Below are 22608 nucleotides of genomic sequence, written 5' to 3'. Positions count from 1 at the left end.
TATAGATACAGTGTGCAGCTTGGGTGGGGAGTTTATGGCCAACTCTGGCTCTGACTGTGGGACAGTCCAAACCTGCTATGTATACAAAGGGTATCAACTGTGCACAAATTGTTCTGGCACAATAATGGGCCACATAGGTACTGCAGAAAACAACCCCATCTGGAGCTGACTTTGAAGCCAATCACTAGGGTCCATTTCCTAGGGTGGGATTCCCAAATCTATTACGCCTTATTAATAATCTGTCCTGTGTGTGCAATGAAAAGAATAAAGATTATAATGCAAATATAATTGGATGTGCCTGTGTCTCTGTATAGATGAAGAGTGGATCTCAGAAACATTTCCTCACTATAGTGAGTTAGGAATATTTAATACCAAGATGACTCCAAGAGTAAAGCAGCTGTACGATTCTCCACTTGTAAGGCTTCCATAACTCTCATTCATTTTAATAGGGAGTGACCACTCCAGTTTCTACCAATCTACTGTATCATCCCACTTTCTGGATATGTGGTGGGCCCCAGTGGTTAAAATTAATTTTTTAACAACCTCTGTAATCATCTTTGAATGAGTTTGAGTTACATTATATCTTGGACTTCATTCACTACCACATCTCAACTTGAATTTCTTTAGGATAGCCCATCAGTTGCAGATCAGTGGGGGTCCACTGACCACAAACCTGATGATCAGCTGCTTGCCAGACTGCTGTGCTTATGCACTGAGCTGATTTCTGCAGGAAGCAGACAGCTCTGTTTGTACTCCAGTGACCCAGCTTGGTAATACAGGCAAAATTCCAATTCACTTCAATAGGAACTCTGCCTGTAATACCAAGGCTGGCCACTGCAGTACGAACAGAGCTGTCTGCTTCCTGCAGAAATCAGATCAGTGTACACGCACACTGGCCTGGTGAACAGCTGATCGATGGATCCCAAGTGGTAGACCTAAGCTGATCTGTTGATGGACTGTCTTGTGGGTAGACCATCAACAGTTTACACTAGGACAACCCCTGTAAAGTGCAATCCTGCTGGCTTCCTATTATACGCAGATACTTTTACTTTGAAATACTTTTTATAATTCACCAGTACATAATATTTAAACTTTCTAATGTACACAGATCCTGACAGCAGAGGGGAGCCTTTATTTTAATCCCCCTAGTGGTGACAGAAAAATCCTCAGAGAGGGGTCTGCATGTTCTAGGAAACCCCCCAAGTTTAACCATATACTCTAATTTCATTTACCCTTCCGAGGTATTGTAGCTCTAGCTATTATAAAATTACCGAGCCCCATAAAACTTTATCAATAGCAGCTTAATGTTGTAGTAACCAACATTGTTGACAATTGCAAGACAGTACATACGCATGTAGCAATGTCAATATACAAAGAATCACAACTTGCAGTGAGGCACTAAGAAAAAGTTGCATTTGCAGGCATTTTGTCCAATGCTCTAGGGTCACCATATTTAATATTCACATGATCTGTGAGCCAGAGGTAACTCATCCTCTTAGTTTAGCTTTTCCATAGATTTCAATCCAGATTATTGTGGAAACCAATTACTTTGCATATGCGATCTTAATACACAAGTGGAGCAAAATGTTTCAGGAAACAATTCTGACCTATCTATAATGATGCACTTAGCTGAATTAGTTATTTAGTTGGTTCAGGTTGATGGTAGAGATATTTGCTATAGATTGCGGTTATGCTGCTTTCAACTCTCTCCTCTTTTGAAGTTCGTGAAACTCTGGACTAAAACTGAAGATTTCACTTTTGACTGAATTTAGTGCAGCTCCGCAACCTTGACTTACTATGGGGTGTCGATTTTTCTTAGGGCTCTGTTGATCCACCTCTTATTAGTCTGACAACTTCTATTAAGTAGTCTTTTAAGGAAATCCTCCTCGTCTTCAGAGAACTCATGAGGCTAGTGTTGGGTGATGCACTTGCTGGTGAGCTGACGGTGTGTAGAGGTCATTTTACATCAGCATATCATCTGCCCATAGTAACGAGCATGTCGGTCACTGCAGATTAATAATATTTATATGGGCAGATGGTCCGTAGTATGGGGATGAATCTTAATTCATCCCCATACTGCTATGATTGATCGGCTGCACATCTCCCTGTTTATACGGGAAGGTGTGCAGCCAATCGGTGAGCATTATTATACTCACATGAGCGAGATAATCTGCCGACAAACAAGCGTTTACTCATCCATTGGCCGGTCGTTCCATTTTTTATATGGCCCAATGATCAGACTAATGAATGTTCGGGTGAATGTTGGAGCCAAGTCATTGGGTTGTGAAAAAGACTCATTGGACTTCAGTGGTTAAGGAGGATTCTAACACTGAGAAAAAGCTGAACTTAATGCTTTTTCCACAGTTACACTACAAATATGTTATATACTGGCACAAAAAGAATGCAGTAAGTAGGTCAATGCATAATTCATATTTCTTGTAAACACAGTACAGCTAGTATTCACACAAGCACATTATGTCCTCGGGCACTATATTTAGTGCCAAGGATGGGATTGGAACCCTTCCCGTGAGATTAGGATGGCCTTTTGCAAGGATAAGGTAAGCTTTACTTATGAGTTCCAACATTGTCATAGGCACTACATACTGCATACTGTTCCAGCACAGACCTGTAGTACCATTGTGTGAACCCAACCTAGCCCACAGTTGGTTTCCTCCAGCAGCTGCAGCACCAATGTATTCATGACATGCATTCTCCTACATTTTCCATCTTTATATGTTGATTCTGCAAAGTTTTCAGAAACTTTCAAAGATGTTTGCACACTTCCAAGTCAGGAATGGAGCAGTGCAGAGCAAATGCCCAAACTGCCTTGGCCTGTTGATTCTTGTAATGCTAGAGACTTGCCATCCTTTGCTGAGATGAGGAAACCCCTTTTAGATGATGTGGGTAGTGTTGCATTTTTCCTGGGCACCAGTTTTCATGAGCATCTCAATGATGAGAGGTGGCCCGACATTGACCTTAAGTATTCTTTGCTATTTCTGCTTTATAGCAGATATTGTAGAAACGTTTTTTCACAGTTAATAGGAGGTTCTAAAAACATTGTGTGTTGTTGTCCACAAAGATAGCCACCTATAACTATGAAAACGAGAAATACAAAGCAAAGAGGCTACAAAATAATGAGAAAGGCGACCTCATAACCCTAAAGTCATATAACCCATATCATCCGTCACCTTTTATACATAGCAATAGCAGGGGTCATACTCACATTAACCAGCAGTGTCATGGTTAATGGAGTCTTACTGCGCCTTTTTTAAGTTTGTTCTGCTCCTGGAGTCTTCTGGTCTTTTCACAGCAGCTGCTTTCGGTGGGGACTGAGCGACCTTCTGTTCGGTCTCTCCTGTGTCTAAAGACATCAACCAAGGGAAAGAGAAGGAGAGAGGGGTGGAGAGGATGCAAGAGTTGATCTTTAGCTCAGTTCTAGGTCTTCACAACAAAGACACATACATGAAAATGGATGTAATGAGCTCGGAACAGTGTTACACTTGGCACATACCGGTTGGCCATAAAAAGGCGTCTTCTACGGAGTGTGGTACAATATGTAATAGGCACAACAGACAACAGAAGCTGTTGATGCAGCCTCTTCACCTTAACATTGTACCAGCAATCTCCCACAGCATGACTAATACCAACTGTCCAAACGTAGCTTTATAATGATTTGTAGATAAAGGGGAGAACCCCTGGCTACGATATCCATATGTCCTGATTGGGCGTATGGCCAGGGGTTGTCATCATTAGACAACCTCTTTGAGGGATGAGTCAGAAAAGAGGGTACTAAATTCCTTTGCAGATTACAAAGGCAACAGAGTACAAAGAAACTTGTTTTACAACAAATTTCTGAATGCAGCAATATCAATACTGACATCGATTTAAACACTTGCCAAGTTTCCCGCTGCTGGGACCACCCCCAAGTTTCCCGCTGCTAGGACTACCCCCAAGTTTCCTGCTCTTAGGACCACCTGTGATCAGCTATTCTTGCTGAGGATGGAGCTTGGTGTTGAAGTATTTCTAACAGAATAGTGGTGGCTATACACATTAGATAGACGTAGGTTGATGGTTGAACAACTGTTAAACAATTGATCGTCTGATGAGCAATTATTTTGCAGACAGTCATATACACATTTTAGTCCATATTAACCATTACAGTCATTCAGACTGGCCATACATGTTTTAAGGGAACCTGTCATCATAAAATAGGTAAAATCTTACTATTAATGCAGCGCACCTGTTATGCAATGCATCACCTTGAGTCAAAAAGGTGGCACCATTACAGCTCCAAGTCAAGATGTCACTTGTAGAACCCTGCCCCCTCAGCCTCTTGCTACCACCCACTTTCCTTCCAACCTCAGTACTCGCAGCTGTGAATCCAGTGCATGCAACGTGCGCCTTTCTTGTCTTACAAGCGATGTCTTGACTTGGAGCTGTAATGGCGCCGCCTCGTTGACTCAAGTTAGTAAATTCGCAAAATTGGCATGCTGCAATAAAAGTAGGATTTTGACTTTTAGCCAAACTGCTCCATTCTGCTTAAAACATCTCTGTTATTCTGTTGCTATGCTGCTTCACACCAGGTGATGAACGAAAGCTCTTTCTTGGAATGCTCTTTAAAAGAAAAATCGTTTGTGGAGGAAAGATATTTTATCCAACTATTGAAGGAAAATTTCAAAAGTGCCTAACTTCTTTATAGAAGACAACTGTCTGTCATTGGTTGGCTGAAGCAATCATTTTTTGTTAAATTTCACCCAAGGAGCAATTGTTTTCTATGTAAGTCATGGACACCAGTGGTCCTCAAAAACAAGAGCTGCACTTTACAGCTTCTGCCCCTACCATGAGATACTCTATTAACACCATAAGACACTGTTGGACATATAGTGAGAGGTCAACCAAAGAGAACAAACCCTTGCAAAACCAACTGCATTATACATTTTCCCCGGCTTAGGTTTTGAGCATGAGTTGTTGGATGTCTGGTCCAAGTGTTACAATTGCCTTGCCCTAAGACTTTGTGGGCCATATTTATCGATGAATAGGATTACTATGATATGATTTTATTAGGGGCGGCACATATTCCTACAAGAGTCCATCGAAATAAGAGGTTTAATTATAGAATGAGTAACAAATACTAGAACGATGGAGGCGAGAAAAAATATAATAAAGCTAAAAGTAAATGTGCAAGAAAAGCACCCTGAAAGGACGTCACCAACACATTAGACCATGACGAAATAAATATCCTCGATGGACCAATATACGAGGGAGTCAAAAAGTATCCGCAATCTGAATGTGGAATTTATTTTCATCAACTTTTTGAAAAGATTAATACATAATTCTTTGACATAATATTCCTGATTTTCAATACATTTTGTCCATCTATCAACAAGCTTTCGTATTCCCTCATTAAAAAATGTTTTAGGCAGAGCTGCAAGCCACGAACGCACCACCGTCCTCACCTCTTCATCAGACGTGAATCTTCGTCCTCTAAGAGCTTCTTTCAAGGGACCAAACAGGTGGTAGTCCTATGGGGCAAGATCGGGGCTATAGGGAGGATGCTTTAACACCTCAAAACACATTTTCCTGATAATGTTCCAATACTGGAACTTGAAAATCACAGAAAACTGTAAGCATCAATTTTCCAACTGATAGTTGACTTTTGAATTTCTTCTTGGTTGGCAATTGAGGATTTTTCTATTCCATACTCCATTCTTTACTCTCAGGCTCAAACAAACTAATCCCTGCAGGCTGCTCTTCTTTTGTGCAAATGACAAGTGCTGCAGCCATTTTTTATTGCGCTGCAGTCACAAAATAACTGATGTAACACATTCAAACCTGCCCAGCAGTGATTGTGAAGACAACAACCCACAACGAATACGGTTGATAAGACTGTGCAGCCAACAGAAGTTTTAATATAACTGGATTGCGGATAATTTTTGACTCACCCTCGCGGACCTATATTAGACCTATATCACCAAAACGTGGGGAAAACAAAACAAGGTACATAATGGTAACAGAAACACAGGGATGGGAATGCTATCCCTAACCAACTTTGGTACGGCAGGCCCTACCTAGAAGCAAGAACTAAGGAGCCTAGTCTATCTCTAGATGGAGGATAAAGAAGATGTTAAATACAGATGGAAAGAGCTATGTATATCCCGAAAGCTCGCTGTAACATCATGTATGTTTGTCAGCCATTAAAAGGTATCATATCTACAAGATTACTTGGTTTCTCTTACTGAGAACGATCACAGAATACGCTATATGCATGAGACCCATGTACTTGTAGAAGTTATGTTGTATAAGGCTATATTATAACGAGTTTATTTTACAAACAGACCTGTGTGAAGTGAGGCTGATACAAACTGAGAATTCACACTGAAGGGCTTCCAGCTATGATGCAAAATACAGCATTGCTCCTAATGTGTCTGGACATTCGTAAAATCTTTGAAAATCTTTAAAATTGCAAATTGTGTGCCTTAAAGGGCAAAGCAGGGTACACCCACTGTCATACCCGTCAGATGTGCCACTACTGGTTTTCCATTGCTGGAGTGACATTATGTTTTTAAGTCTTGTGCACATACGCCATATGGACAAAAGTATTTGGACGCTGCATGTTTTTCAGAAAAAGTGCTTTATTCTTCTATTTAGTAAGGTGTCGGACCTCCTTTTGCTTGTATTACAGCGGCAACACGTCGAGGCATACTTTCCACAAGTTCTCCATAAGTCTGGGCAGGAATAGATTGCCATTCCTCATGCAAGGCTGTGAGAAGAGATTGTTGTGAAGATGGGCGCTGCTGCCGCCGGCCCCATTGAAAACAATGGACAATATCGCAAAAAGAAAGGACATGCCGCGATTGGAGTGAAAACATCGCAGATGAGAATGAAACCATTGAAAACCCTTCGTTTCCTAATCATGCATTTTCACTCACTCTGGCATCGCAAGAAAACCACGCGATTTTCTCGACAGTGTAAAGTCCCCCTCATGCACATTTTTCAGCGCAGGATTTTCTCGCTTTGTGTGAATGGGTTTTGAAAATCTTATCTACATGTACTGCATTGTGAATTGTAATGTCGTCATTTCTGAAAATGGTCTTAAAACGACTTTGGAATCACGTGACATCACGTTGCCTGAAAGCAGTTCAATCCTATTCAAGCACGGTACTGTGCCTGGCATGCAGGACTTTCCTGAATGCCGCAGCCCCTTCAAACAGATGATAGGCGGTAGTCCCAAGTGGCAGACTCCCAGCAATCTGATATTGATGACCTAACCCAAGTCCCAGAAATCCCCTTTAAATTCCAACCCTCCCATAAGAAGTAACATTCTTTTATTTAGTTAATTTTTGTACATGGAGTGGCTCAATGGACTCTGCTGTCCAGAAGAAGAAGAAGAGGAGGCGCTTGCAGCAGAACCTGATGTATCTAAAGTCAAAAGTCTATTCTGTTCTACAGTAAGTCTCGTTAGATTGCAGTTTTTTCTCTCAATAACCCTGGTTTATATTTTGCTCCACAAGTGCAATGATATATCATGAGAGGACTGGCAGCTGTGGCAGGGTGGCAACTGTCTCTAGGTTACTGTTGCTATCATATTATCCATCATTATTATAGCATCAGTACTCATAGGAAGCTCATCTATGCAGATATGGTTGGATTGAAGATGTTTGATTTGAAACCTATGGCCACAGTGCTACAAGGTAGCAGTGAAAATCCCAGCCATAGCTGTCATGACATGATGAGAATGATAGCCTTGGACCAGTAGGATAACCAGACGTTGGAGATCACTGCTAGAGAACATCAGTTGCCAACCCCCTCTGATAACATTTTTTAGGTAGACATATCCTAGTTGAGCCATGGATCATGTGAATATGTCCTCAACTCCATGCATAATATTACTAGAGTAAAGCAGGACATAACCGTCGTAGGCACCATGCACTGCTCCTGTACATCACCTAGTCCTTCTGATTAAACTGGGCTCATGACATCAGTGGTCTCCACTCTTTATTCCCTGATCAAGTTAACAAAAAGCAAATAAAACAATGTTAAGATTGTTGATCTCTGTACTGAATGACTTACAAGAGTTACTTATAACACAGAAACAAAATTGTAGAGACATTCAAGGTTCTTCAGCAGCCACCAATCTGAGGATCATGCATAGCCCCGTTACTTGACGATTAACAACTCCATTCAATCTCACTTCCATTCAGCCAATATGTCTGACATAAAGACCCCAGGAACAAAGCCGACACTGTAGCGAGGGGTCCCTAGTGAGTAACTGAAGGGGTAGGGGGTTCTCAAATATTTCTAAATGTAATAACCAAAACTGGCCATTTTGTCAACAGGAGGAATATTCCTAATAGGTTCACTGTTCTTCCAAGACAAGTACAGGTCAACTGGCTGGAACAGAGAATTACATGTGCATTGTAAACCAGACCAAGGAAATGTGATGGGAATGAAAAATTGGTGGAAAGTGTAAACCTATGCTTCCTGCCTAATTGATATGCTATGTAAAAACACATGGCATTAAATGGGAACTCAACCTTTAATCCCCCATGACACAGATTTTAAGACTATGCTAGGGGGTGGAATGGTCTCACTGAACTTCCCTATTAACCATCCCATGTGTCAAGAACACTACTCGATGTGAGATAGTCCCTACCTCTTTGCAGATTGGTCATGAGAGATCACCTGACCAGCTAAACTCCACCTTTCTACTGAATGCGTCATGGAGTTGCTAAGATGATCTCCGCCAAAGAGCAGTAGGTCATATACATTATCACAATTTGGATTTTTTATGGGTCTGCTTATTGCATAACTAAACTTTAAAAAAAAAGAAACTTCTGGCATGCCATAGCAAAATGTTAGAAGTTTTTATCTGTGGGGGTCCAGATGCTGAGATGCCCACAATTGCTAAAACAAGCAAGCTAAAGTACTCTTCTGAGCACTGTGCCTGTTTGGCTCTTTTCGTCCCTACTCAGAGCGGTGCGCAGACTCCATATAAAGTATATGGAGTTCGTACACTGCTCCGAGAAGGGAGAAAAAGAGCCAAATGGTCACGGCTCAGATAAGAGCCTTTGTCCATTCGCTTTTGCAATCAGTGGAGGTCTCAGCACCCGGACCCTCACAATCAAAACTTCTAACATGTCACTCTGACACAGTGTTAAGAAGTTATTAACTTTTAAAATTAAACTCAAAGGCTTGTGTCCCATAAAGGCAGACCATGCGGCTGCTATGAGGCCTTTGGAGAAATAGAGAATCAATTCCAGGATGGACTCAGTCCTTTATTAATGGGTGGTGAGAACCTGTACAAAGAAGTGGTCTCTAAAAGAGAAAATGTACTTAAAGTGGTTGTCCAGGACTTTTACTATCGATGACCCATCCTTCGGACAGGTCATCAGTAGTTGACCGGCGAGGGTCAACTGCTTAAGATTCTCGTTGATTAGCTGATCACTGGGCCCACTGTCAGTGCAGACAGCGAAGAAAGCAGACAACACTGTCAACATTACAGTGGCCTGGTTTGGTAATACAGACACAGCTCTCATTCAATTCAATAGGAGAAGTGCCTGCAGTAACAAACTGGGTCTCTGTAACATAGATAGTGCTATCTACACTAAAAGCAGGTCAAGCGATTAGCTGGACAGTGGGAATCCCAAGTGGCAGACCCCCATTGATCAACTATTGATGAGCTATCCTGAAGAAAGGTCATCAATAGTAAAGGTCCTAGACAACCAGTTTAAGTCCTGAAAATGGGATGGAGAGTATCACTGTTATTCCTGTGGTTATGAGTGTGGTGGTGCCAAGTAAATCTGGCAAAACGTTTATTAGACACAGCACACATTTCCAAGTTCCTACACAATTTCTTGGTCAAGTAAGTAAAGCGGGGCTGAAGAGCACCATCCTTTCACTAAAACCTTAGCATCTTGGATCCATCAAAGGCTACTCATACATACAGAGGAAGGCACTCCCTTCTACTACTTGATAATATAGTTTTACATTTTCACTCCCACTGATGTCAAGAAATAATGGGCATTGGAATAGCTTTTCATGGAGTGGGCACTTCCCTATTGAGATCAATTTGAGTTATGGTATTCCAACAAAAGAGTCATGTTAGTAAGGCCAGGGTCCAGCAGCTGGAGCCAAAACCCATCTGACTCTTAGACAAAGATACAGATGACAGAGAAACTCAAAGAATCTAAAAACCCAAGCATCTACATCCCATACCTCAATAGGTCGGTCCTTCTTCCGTGGTGGTTTGCGTATAGTAGTCTGCTCCAGTATAACTATTCCACCATCTTCGTCTTCATCTGAAATAATTTCCTGTATCTCATAGGATTTGTTACTGATCGTCTCACACTGATCCACCTCAACAACTATGTTCACAGCAAGCTACACATTAAACAAATATGAATATTGTCAAAAGGCAATGCACCCCTTAATGAGCAGATTATCGAGTATCTAATGTTAGTCAATGCAACATCAGGTCAACTGAAATCTCTACAGCAGAAAATAAGTTTGAGCCACACGAAGGAGAAGCTACTTTGGAAATAAAAGTTAAAGCGTTGGGGGTAGTAAAAGCGTTTGTCAAAAACAAAAATATAAAATAAAGTGCTAGTTAAGTTTTCCCATCGCTGCATAAATAGGACTACGGGTAGTTTTACATGGGTAGCTCTGCCTGCGGTAATGAGTACTGAAGAACAATGAGCTTGTTGGTCAGTGCCCAGTCCTTTAGCGCACATGGGCAGATTATCTACACACATAGGATGTCTGTCTGCTGTCTGATCTGGGTTGTGCCCGAGAACGTCAGGCGCAACTTGCAAATTGCCCATGTACATGTACCCTTAGTCTTGTTTTCCAGACATGGCATAGTTTATGATAGAAGCCAGTAGCAATATGACTCTCTTTTATGAGTTGATCTATGCCAGTGAACTTGACTAGCTGGTTAGTGGGAATCACACTTGTCAGCCATTAAAAAGATTCTACCATTTCATAGGAGCCATACTCAAGAATTAAAGTGGTTGTCCAAATCATTTTTTTAAATTGGGCTCCCTGGGGCAAAACACAGAAAGCCCTATACTCACCTCTACCGGCTCGCTCACAGCTTCAGCGTTGTAGTTCCAGTTTCCCCCATAATGCTGTGTCCACAGCCTGTACAGGATGTCATAGGCTGCTACAGCCAATCATAAACCTCAGTGTTTGAGTGCCAAGGTCTGTAACTGGCTGCAGCAGTCTGCGATCTCCTGTTCACAGATGACCTCTGTAGTCTGTAAACACACTGGAGGTGCGAGTCTTGGATGTTTTAAGTTGTCATGGGGAGCACTAACATTAAACAAAAAAGCTTGGACAAACCCTTTAAATTAAAGGATTTTTCCAGGGCTTTAATATTCATGGGTGCTACAAATATGGAGCTGTACCTGGTAAAGAATGAAAATGCTGCAGTGCTTGATCAAATATCATGGCATTTTCAATCAGCTGATTGGCAGGGGTGCCTGGAGTTGGCCCCCCACCTATTTGATATTGATGACCAATCCTATGGAAGGCCATCACTGTTGGGCTTCATTCACTTGGGTGAGCGCGATATTGGGCTAAGAAATTCAGTCTGATATCATGCTTGCCAACGAGTGTTTTACATGTGGATCCAAGGTGTTTTTAATTCAAAAACGCCTTGCATCAGTTCAGTGAAATTGCGATCCTCAGGCGCATGTTTCATGGGTGCCATATAATACTATATTTTAGGGCTGAACAGAGCTTTCTCCAATAATGACAGAGGATTGCCAGGAGTTAGAGAAGCTGCAGCCATGGTGATCAGTTGAATGTCGAGAGAGATTTCCCCATGGATGCCTAATGAAGGGGCATTAAATAGCTTCAAAAGCTTGCATTTATAATTTTTCTGGTTAGCCAATAAAGGTAGATTCCCTTTAATACATAAAGCGGTTAAAAGACTTCCACACAATCATGCATATCCGTAACACTTACATCAGAGCCCCAGAACATTGGTACATAGGGGGGAAAAAAAAGAAAACAAAATTAATTCTGTTGCTGTTATAAAGCTACAGGAACAAAGGAAGGCAGATAATTCATATGGGGTTTACACGCAGCTAGCTGCACCATCAGAGCAAGTGTGCAAAGCTCACAACAAAATGGTTTACAGCCTGTTTGTGGTGTGAACATCTGGCCAAATGTATAGCCTAAATGTTTGTAACTGTTCCGTTCTGTTGCATACGTCTGCCATTAACTTAAACTTCAGGCAATATTGTAAACACTCCGCTTTTACCACTGCACAATCCCCATCAACCTAATTCCACTAAGCTTGTTTATAGACGCTGATCCTTAGATACTGCATATCAGATACGTGTAATATGTGCTTCCAATTGACCATTACTTGAGATGTGAGATATCGTAGTGATGCCTTGTATAATGATTAGCTTCTAGGCACTAAGGAAATGGTGCGTGTATTATTTACAATTGCCAAGTAATGACTGCAAGTGGAAACAGTATGAGGCTACGCTTAAAGGGTGATCTCACTAAATTTAGTTATGTCATATTCACTGGATAGTAGATAACTAGCTGGTCATTGGGGATCTGACCACTGGGACCACTGCCAATTGGGAGAATGGGGGTCTTGCATCTTTCCACATCAATGTAGTGATGGTCGCACATGTGCAGCGCTATTCCACTCATTTAAATGGAACCGCTGGAAACAGCCAAGTTTAAGCACTCCGCTATCTCCGGTGGTCCCGCTGATGAATACAGCAGTGGTGTGCATGGGTGACCCTCACTCAGTTCATGTGGGGACATGCCAGACCCCCATTCTCACGATCAGTGAGGGCCCTACGATCAGGTCCCCAATGAGCATCTAGTTGTTCCCTATCCTATAGACGGAGGAAAGCTTAATTTGAAAGGACAATCTCTTTATCAAGTGATTTTCAAGAGATTTCCAAGCAATTTTCATATAGATCTATGGAGGGAAAAGGTAGCCATTCCTTTTTAAAATCGCTCAGAAAGCCCAGTAAGTAATGATTAATAAGAAATCACTAGCAACTGGCTTGACTGGAGCAAATTTTAACCCATTCCTATTGGCAGCAATTTAACAGCAATTTTTTGTATTGAGAGATAAAGGGTCTAGGAGTAGGCCTCATCTGAACATGTGGATTGCAAGCCAATAGCCGGTGCAGAGAAATAGGACTGAATGAGCTTTATGAGTCCATAGGATATATCATACATGTCTGAAAGGTCAGAGTCCTACTTCTGAGATCCCCAACTATTGGGGGAGAAGGGGCTTCTTGACCCCCTGTTTTACAAAGCATGCCCAGTGCGAAAATTTTGAAATTTGAAAAGAAAAATGGACGCAGTTAAGATGATATGTAAAACACACACACTTAAGCCCAAAATGTGTATTTGTGCAGCAGTAATCAAGGTAAGTACCATGTTGTAATGCACCATTGTGATAAATGTGTTGCAGTATGTGCCATTTTTGTCAGCTCATAACTTAGTGCGTATTACGTTGCCATTGATAAAGATCCCACACCTTGCCAGATTCCATCTTTACTCTCCGCTATAATCTGAACAAGTTCGAGTTTAAAAACAGGTATGGATGGCGAAAAAAAGAGAACTGGAATCTATTCACTGGACAAAACTCAGTTTTGCCATGGTGACTTGACAATTAACCTGTCAGGGAGCTAGGATCTGGGTAACTGGAAGTCCCTAGTCCTACCCGCAACCCCTGTCCCTGCCTACTTGCCCCCTTGGCTAGGCCCCAGGGCGACAACTGGGCGACGGTCTCTAGGCTCACTAAGGATGCGGGGCAGGAGTCAGACTACGAACAAATGCAGGAGGGAAACAGACTGACAGACAAATACAGGGAAACAAACAAACACAAGAGCAGGTCAAATCGGTTCGGCAACAGGAGAGAACGCGGTACAAGGGGATCAGGCGAAGACGAAGTCAGGTCCAAAGCAAGCAAGTCACAATAGAGTATCAATCCAAGGAAACGGGGGTGTAGCTGGAGACCAAACATATATTGGCAAAGATCTGAAGCAAACTGAGCAGTTTAAATGCTATCAGAACTCCCACCCCAGCTGCTAATTGGGACAGGGAGCCTGACAGCAGCAGGACCCAATTACAGGACTCTGGGAGAATAGCTCCCGGCGCCAGCTAAAGACAGGAGGACAGAGCAAGCGTGCCCTGGAGTCATGGCAACAGGGGCGCGGCGCGGCACTTGCCGCGTCCCTAGCAACCTGGCTATCTAGGTGCCCATGCCCTGGGCATGGGAGCGCATGCCAGGCGGCGGAGACCCAGACTACGGCGGCCAGGGGAAGTCACCAAGACCAGGGCTCCCCTGCGCCGCACCCCAACAGCCTGGGTGATAGGACCGGCGATGTGGGCGCAGAGACGTGGAGAACAGCTGGTCCTGACATAACCCAGATGACCAGGTTTTACCTTCACGCCCTTCATGGATTTGACAGCTGAGAGTTCCTATCTCATGCAGAATCCATAAAGTTTGATGCAGTCAGTGACAGCATCCAACTGCATCTCTCCATGTAAAAGTGATCACAGACGGCTTCTGCCAGGTAGAGTAATCACATAGTTGCTGTCACATACTCAACACAACCCATTTATAGAAAGGAAACGGTCAAGCTTCGATCATTCCCTGGCAGTGAGCTGCAGAAGTATATGGCGGTCATTCAGGTGAAGTCCATCTAATGTAAGACGTCCTGGGTCCAGTAAAATGGTTTTCCATCCTATGGACCCCCCTTCTATGACAACCTCTATCTTCTGGGGAATCCTTTTATGTTATCCCTATGCCCTAAAACCATAATGATCAGTGTGAGGCAACCCCTTTAACCAGAAGCTGTTGTAAGGTATAAAAGCAATCACTTTATGAAAAGATAAGGCAAATGCAGTGAACGCTGTTACTGATGGCTTTTAGCACATCTTACCTTCGTAATTCACTAATCAGTATTTTTTCTGTTTCCAACAGGAACTTGTGGTCTACAGTCATCTCAGTTTATAGCCGGCAGAATGATAAGCAGCGCTCTTACATTCATGTCCATAAACCCTAAATGGTGCGGCGTTAGCAATGCCTCATTTTATGCCACTCATAAAAATAAAAGCTTTTCAAAATGTTACGTTTCTCTAGAGAAGGATCCGCTGAAGTGGACTGATTCTGTTATCAAGGCCAGTGACAGATGATGATGCCTGCTGTGTAATCCCAAAAATCGCAGGAGGAGATCTCCAAACCATTCAAGTTGCCCAATTGTCTTGATCTCAGTTAATTTCTTTAAGCAAGTACTGTGTATATTGTAAAGCTTTGTATCCTGTTTTCCTGAGAAGTAGGGATCCAGGAGTGTATACACTACCCCTGTAAGTAGTGACTTAAAGCCTCCTACCACAAGTACATTTTGAGGATCATTTCAATTTTTGTTACATCTCTTCCTTGTCACTATAGGTTCATAGGTCATAAATACCTACTAAACCCATTAAGAACCAAGCACAGTAAATTTGCAGTGCTTGGTCCTCGGCTTTAATCCCAGCCGATAGTAAAAATATGGCCGGGGATTTAAGCCTCTGCTTCTGCAATCAATCAGAAGCAGGTCAAGTTGTCAGCTGTTAGTCACAGCTGATACCTCGGAGGAGGTGGAAGTGGGTTTTTAACCCCTTCTGCGTCCTCCTTTCTTTAGTACACAATGCTCAATGAGCAATACGTACTAAAGAGTGAAAGTGTTTCTTCCACTACGAGAGCCAGCAGTCACATGACCGCCGGGATTCCCTGGCACAGCTGAGCTACAGGATCCTAGCAGACCCTGATCAGCTCTGCCAGTGACTTGTCACTACAGGGGGATGCTTTCCCTGTAACTAAGGGCTCCTATGGATGCCCCAACTACAGTGAAAAACTGTCAAACAAAAATAAAAAAATTTAAAAAAAAAAAGACCATATGAATGTCCCCCAGAGGTCTTATATGATGTCATGGGGAACACAGATAGTAAAAAGTAAAAAAAAAATTATATAAATAAGTAAAACAAAATTACAGAATAAAATAAAAATATATACATAAGAAAGAAAATAACCCAATACAGACACCAACCAAAACACTCACCGTATGAGCCCTGTAATCCAAAACCATACATATTATATATCAAAACGTCCTAAACAAAATGAGGAACCCATTCCCATACTTTATTGTAGCATAAATATATTAATTTATAAAAAAAAATAACTATAAATGTTTATAAAATAATTTTTTAGCTTTTACCCCCAATAAAACTAAAAAACAGGGAAAAAAAAGTCAGTGAAAAAGATATTAAAAAATTAGCCCTATATGTCACGGAAAAAAATAGGGCAGTTAAACTGCCACATGGGTAAAATCCCTAAAAAGTGTCTGGTCCTTAAGGTACAAAGCAGCCTGGTCCTTAAGGGGTTAAAGGGTCATTAAGTACAATAGATCTATAGATAAAAATGAGATAGATAGGAAATAATCAATGTGACCGCTTGCTATTGGCAACTACTCTACTTTTACTCTGCAGAAATAACAAGATTACTTACCGGTAATCGATTTTCCATGAGCCCATGGCAGCATCCATGAAAGAACATCTCCCATCCAGACAGGAACCTCCCAGATCTCTATAAAGGAGGAACACCCTTCACCTCCTCAGTTCTTTTACAATGTTCCATGGACTATTTGAGGCCTTTTTCTATTTTATTTATGTTTATAACTAAACCCCCTTAAAAAAAGACAAAAAAAAACCACACCAATAGTGGTAAGCAATCTTGTTATTTTCCTTAGGTCTATGGCAGCATCCATAAGAGATTCAAATAGATTACTAACTGGGGGTGTAGAGGGGGTTATAGCCTGAAGAACTACACTACTAATGGCTAATAGCCCATTGGGCTGGAGAATTCCCCAGTAGAATAGTGGCAAAACTGAAAAGCTGATTCCTATATAGGCAAAACACAAGAAACTTATAAGTAAAGCCCAAAAGCTTCTAGGCAGGGCACAAAGGCTTCCAGGCAAAATACAAAGGCAGTGCTCGCAAAGCACAAAAGGTTATTTGGCAAAGCGCACAAGGCTGTCTAGGCCAAAGACTAAAAGCCCAGTGTACTATCACCCCTAGGCACAGGTCACACAGGTACTGGGTCTGGGTATTGAGCGCACATAGAATCATCCCCATAAATTTTCATTCTTGTAGGGTTAAGGCAAAAGCAGAATCCAATCCCTTAATAAGGGTAATTCTATTTTGAACTGGCTAGAGATCCTCTCTGAAATCATTCATTTATTTACCCGGCTCCCCTACTCCAATTAGTGCTAATACTAGCCATTTTCCAGTTTAGTACACACCTGAATTCCATCTGTTCATAGAAGCACCAGATAAAACAGATAGTCCCATATCACAAACCTCCAGTCCAGGTGCAACAACACAGGGAGTATACCAGGGTTTTTTCATAACTATAGGAGAAGTTCTCCATTAGGTAGAGAAAGAAACTTTCCTTCATAACCTCCAGAGACAGGGGAGCCCAGAGGATGATTCCGGGCTCTCCGTAAAGACTTACAACAGAAAGGTAACCTCTCATACCATTGAGTTTGAGAGTGAAGCCCTGCAGTCCACCACCTTTAGAGATCTGGAGAAATCCTTAAAATAGCAGAGGTAGCCACACAGCTACCTTAGCATTTTCCAACCTGTTCCATGAATAGGAAGCAAGAACTAAGAAGGTGAAGGGTGTTCCCGCTTTTAAAGAGATCTGGAAGGTTCCCATTTGCTGTCCAGATGGGATGCGGTTTCTTGTCGAGGCTGTGATGGGCATAAGGGAAAGTATAATAAATCTCCCTCCATTTTTTTCTTCACTTCTCATTTCTGTGGTGTTACCCAACTATTGGGTAAATAGGTGTCCCATTATCCCTATTTTGCAATCCATGTTGGGCAAGACTGGGAAATTGCCTATGCTCTCTCCATTGAAGTATTTGAGAAAAAGCCTGTAGGTAGGCCACAAATGTATTTAGCAGCACTAATCCTTTAAGAAATTAGCGCCTTTACACTATATAGGTAATGGCCACACAGTAAAGACTGTCCACCTTCATCATCATGAGCTAGATGACAGCCCAGTGACTACTTTAGGTTACTGGCTGACATAGGACTTGGCCCGTTTAATGAGATTTGCTTCAAATTTAATGAGGTGTCTGCTTTTATAGAAAATCTTGCAGCTTTTCATTAAAATTTATGATTGCCAATTACAAGTGGTATTTCTTGCTTATGAGAAAATATAATTTGGAAGTGAGGAGAGGGACATAGTGAAGGACATTAGGACAATACCAACTGTATGAGATGGCAAAAGCAGGATCTTTTGTTATGTCTCAGAAGCAGTGCTACTCATGTCCATAGTGTTACGGCAGTGCTGGGATTGCTGTCTTGCTGACAAGTCTGGTGCTGGTTTTGGAGATGGTTCTACATCTTCTGGCTCACCTGGGTGTGGTATTAGGTGTGACATACTTAGTCGCACCTATTGGTAATTGGCCTGGCTATTTAACCTGGCTGGATACTGAGCTGAACTGCTGTTGATTGTCAGTCTCTCCCTGGCTGAGCTTGCAGCCAGAGCTTGGTCCTGGATTGCTCAGTTACCTGCCGTATCCCAAAGCTAAGTACTGCATTTATTTTATTTTCAAGTTTTGGTATTCCGGTGTTCTTTTCCTTTCCTACATTCGGTCAACTCAAGGCCAAGGCACGCGGTCAGGGCTGTCCTTATCGGGACGATCGCCCTGCTTTCAGGCAGGTTCCTACCCTGAGTTTGGTTATATAGAAATAGGGTTTCCCATATTTTGGTTCTATTTCTTGTTTTGTCATTTGTTCTTTTGCATTTGTGGGAGATCTGCGGGTGACAGATCCAGCGCGTCCAGATCCAGTGCGACATATAGGCTGTGTCAGGTATTGACCTGGGGCTGATCCGTAATACCACAAACAACCTATGGAGAAGATCGACACGGTTTCTGAAGGAAGGTGGGGGAACCTTTTTTTGTAATTTTATACAGCACCTTTAAGTTACGTGAAGAATATTTCTGGACTGTAATCAAACAGGTTAGTTTTGATGCAGTTTTGCATGTGTTATGTTTACCCATAACACAGCTAAGGGATCCTAAACAATCTAATCATGGTTTTGGAATAGAAATAAAAATTAACCACCACTGAAAAAATACATAACCGGTTACTAACTTCTACAAAACCAGACATCTGTTTTAAAGGGGTAGTCTAATTTAAGACAACCACTATCAAAATGAAGATCTCCATGGGTTCTCTGCCTGATATCTCCTCCAAATAGCTGCTTATGCTGGGGGGACCATGGAAAGTTTGGCAGCTGGAGATGAGATGTAGTAGATTGAATGGCCATATATTCAAGAATGTCCTGAGTCAGCTTACACTGGGTGTTTCCGAGCAGGAGACCCCATTCCCTATGACATCCATATGCCCTTCATATGATGTACATATGCTCTTATGAGACAACCATTTTAAGAAAAGGAATGGTAAAGCATTTTTCACACTGGGCAGAAAAATCAAGGGCAGTGGGTGGGCTATTTTCTGTGATACTACTGCTGTGCTCAGTACCCTGAGCCAATCAGATATCTTTCCACGTCGGCTCTCTCTCCCCTCTCACAGCACTCAACTTCACAAAAACATTAAGGAGACTCTCTCAGCTACTTTTAGCCATATAAGCTAAGCATATGGGCTCAAAGTTGCTGATCCAATGTGTTGGGGGATGTAAGTTTTATACTTACCATCTCCGCCATTCCCTAGTTGTCAGTGCTTTGAACGGCATGCTAAGCAGTCTTCACATTCTAACCTTAGAATGGGAGGACTACTAAGTGTGCCACTCAATGCAATGCAGCAGCCGGTTTCAGGGGACACCAGGGGAACAGTGGGTGAGGTAAGTATAAAACACATATCTCTGGACTTGGCAGGGGAGTCAGCTACTTTCAGCCCATAATAGTTTAGCTTATGGACTCAAAATAGCTGACAGAATCCCTTTAAGGGAGGGATACTGCAGCTGCACACCCCCCTCCATGTGAGGTTTTGATTTCTAAATATATACAATGAGACTGCAGACAGGTAAATGGGAACTATGAAGTGCTAGAAGATACTACTCCCCCCTCCTAAAATATATTACAAAGTTTCAGATGCGTACGTGTACTACCGAGTTATGGAGCAAAATAAGAATAGGTATGCATTAAAGTTTACAAACGTCACATCAATCTCATCTGTTCCACACAGCAAAACCTGCATGCAGGAGGACCATCGGACACCGGTCTTTATTGTACTGCTGGGTCTGAGATTTGTTCACACTAATGTTTGTCCTTATGCCTTTTTAACATGTTTTGGAAACAACCCTTTATACGAGTGGTGTCCAAGGACACATTATAAGAGCCGACTGCATCCAAAGGGCACACATTAAATTCAAGATCCCTCATTTGTAGCAGGGAGGTACAGTAGACACTGATGCACAGTCACCCTTCATCATAGTCATTGGAAGATACAGAAACTAATTAGCATTGTTGACTTGCGGGACTGGGGTCATGGGTTATAGGCTATGGAAACTTTTGGAATGCATTTTTTCCACTTAAATGCATGTATTTTGGGCTGACAATCATTTTTGCAATTCAGTTTAATTAAAAATGTTGCAGCATTTGTTTTTTGCAGCTTCTACATTTCACTATATAAATTGCAATCTAAGTCTCCATTGGAGATCTGTTAGTGAGGCTGGACTGATGGGCTGATTATCTCTCCTCTCCTGTACTTTTTAGCAGCTAATTTATGACCACAACAAAGATAAACTTTTTCAGTCATAGATTATCTGATAAGATGGTGCAGGAGAGGAGAGAGAAACCGAGTTGTCCATCCAACCTCATTCACAGATCTACTACTAATACTTAAGGCCGATTATACACATAGATAATCTTTCAAAAGATTGAGAGATCAGCAATCATTTTGCATAAAGTACTAATAGGCATTAATTGCTATTAGTACTTTATCAGATTCATTTGCATGCAAATGAGCTTCTGGGAGCTGTTGCAGAACTCAGCAGGAGGTCTAAGCTCTGTAATTAGCTGCATTGTTCAGCCATGGGCTGCTAAAAGAAAACAATGTAATCTCTAGCGCCCTGTGCAGAATTCAGCACCATGGACAGCAGACACAGCCTGCGGTCCTGCTTATGAGCTGTTCTGCTGGGGGGGGGGCTGACAGCTGAGACAAAGCAATCAACTATAATCATCTCTCCCCTGGCAGAACACAGCGTGTGGGCCTGCTTATCAGCTGTTCTGCTGAACAATGGTTTTCAAGCAGAACTGAAAACCGTTGTTTGGCAGAAAACTGAAAGATGGGCACATTTAGACACAACGATTATTGCTCAAAAGATGCCTTTTGAGCGATAATCGTTGTGTCTAAATGGCCGTTTAGGCCCAATGTACATGGGTGGATTTGAATTGCAGCACCCGCATGGGAGATCCGCAAATCAAACAGCCCATAGGTGGGAGATCCGCAAATCAAGCCGCCCATAGGGATGAATTAGTGTCCGCAAAAGAATTAAAAGTATGCAGATGTCATTTTTCCCTGGCATGCAGATCACATGTGTAGGGGGGGGAAAAAAAAAATCGCAACATGCTCTATTTCCTGCAGATTCCCGCACAGATGGCTTCCACTAAAGTCAATGGAAGCCATCTGATCCGCAGCACACCCTCAGCTGACACTGAAGACATGCCAGGGATCTGCGGGAAAGCAGGAGTTTAAAAAAATGTACTGCTGATGTGCGTGGCACGCCGGCCAGCACGCCAAATGCATCCGCAGTGCAGAAAAAAGAAGGGTCGGTCGTGGACGGAGAAGACACGCACCGGCTCCGGACAGGAAAGAAAATGTATTTTAGGCCTCATGGCTGCGGACACAGGTGGGAAACCTTTTATTTCAATGGTTTTGTTCTGATTTCTCGCACGCAAAAAAAATAGGACTTACTCTATTCTTTTGTGCATTTATGCACTAAGGGTCTCTATGGAAGTCTATGGGAGGTGCGCAAATGTGTGAGCAAGGCGAGCACAGATATACTGTACGCTGCTTTACTTCCAAGAAAGTAACACATCTGAAAATCATTCGGCTAAATAGCAAGTGAACATGGCCTGTGTATGCAAAAAGTACAGTAACATATGCTGCTAACCATACAAAATAGACTCGTTCATAGTGCTAATAAGTGAAATAAAAAGGTGCCACACAAAGGTGTCCGAAGCCTTTCACTGTAGCTGTGCTTAAAGGGGTTGTCTCGCGAAATCAAGTGGGGTTAAGCACTTCTGTATGGCCATATTAATGCACTTTGTAATATACATTGTGCATTAAATATGAGCCATACAGAAGTTATTCACTTACCTGCTCCGTTGCTAGCGTCCCCGTCTCCATGGTGCCGTCTAATTTCAGTGTCTTCTTGCTTTTTTAGACGCGCTTGCGCAGATGGATCTTCTCCCTTCGGCTGGTCTCGGAAGCATCAGCGTTTTGGCTCCGCCCCCTTGTACGCGTCATCGCGTATCTCCGCCCCCATCACGTGCCGATTCCAGCCAATCAGGAGGCTGGAACCGGCACACGTGATGGGGGCGGAGC

At 42.3% G+C, this 22608-nt stretch overlaps 1 protein-coding gene across 8 annotated transcripts in view; it reads right to left on the bottom strand.

Moving 5' to 3' along the window:
* REEP1 (receptor accessory protein 1) overlaps positions 1 to 22608 on the bottom strand; it is a 94940-nt gene that overhangs the window by 21553 nt on the left and 50779 nt on the right. For 2 of the 8 annotated variants that reach the window (XM_066572983.1, XM_066572979.1), the window contains exons 8-9: positions 10216 to 10364; positions 7947 to 8002 (exon numbers count right to left, since the gene is read on the bottom strand). The exons of 1 other annotated variant lie outside the window; for it this stretch is intronic. In XM_066572983.1, coding sequence (XP_066429080.1) covers positions 7979 to 8002; positions 10216 to 10364 — 173 coding nt within the window. In that variant the 3' untranslated portion in view covers positions 7947 to 7978. 5 more of the 8 variants (XM_066572977.1, XM_066572978.1, XM_066572981.1 and 2 more) reach the window with 4 other exon arrangements.

Source organism: Eleutherodactylus coqui, chromosome 7 (assembly GCF_035609145.1).
Source record: "Eleutherodactylus coqui strain aEleCoq1 chromosome 7, aEleCoq1.hap1, whole genome shotgun sequence".
In the NCBI taxonomy this organism is placed as follows: domain Eukaryota; kingdom Metazoa; phylum Chordata; class Amphibia; order Anura; family Eleutherodactylidae; genus Eleutherodactylus; species Eleutherodactylus coqui.
Note: the sequence above shows the minus strand (reverse complement) of the source record. Positions and strands in the feature narration are given on the sequence as shown.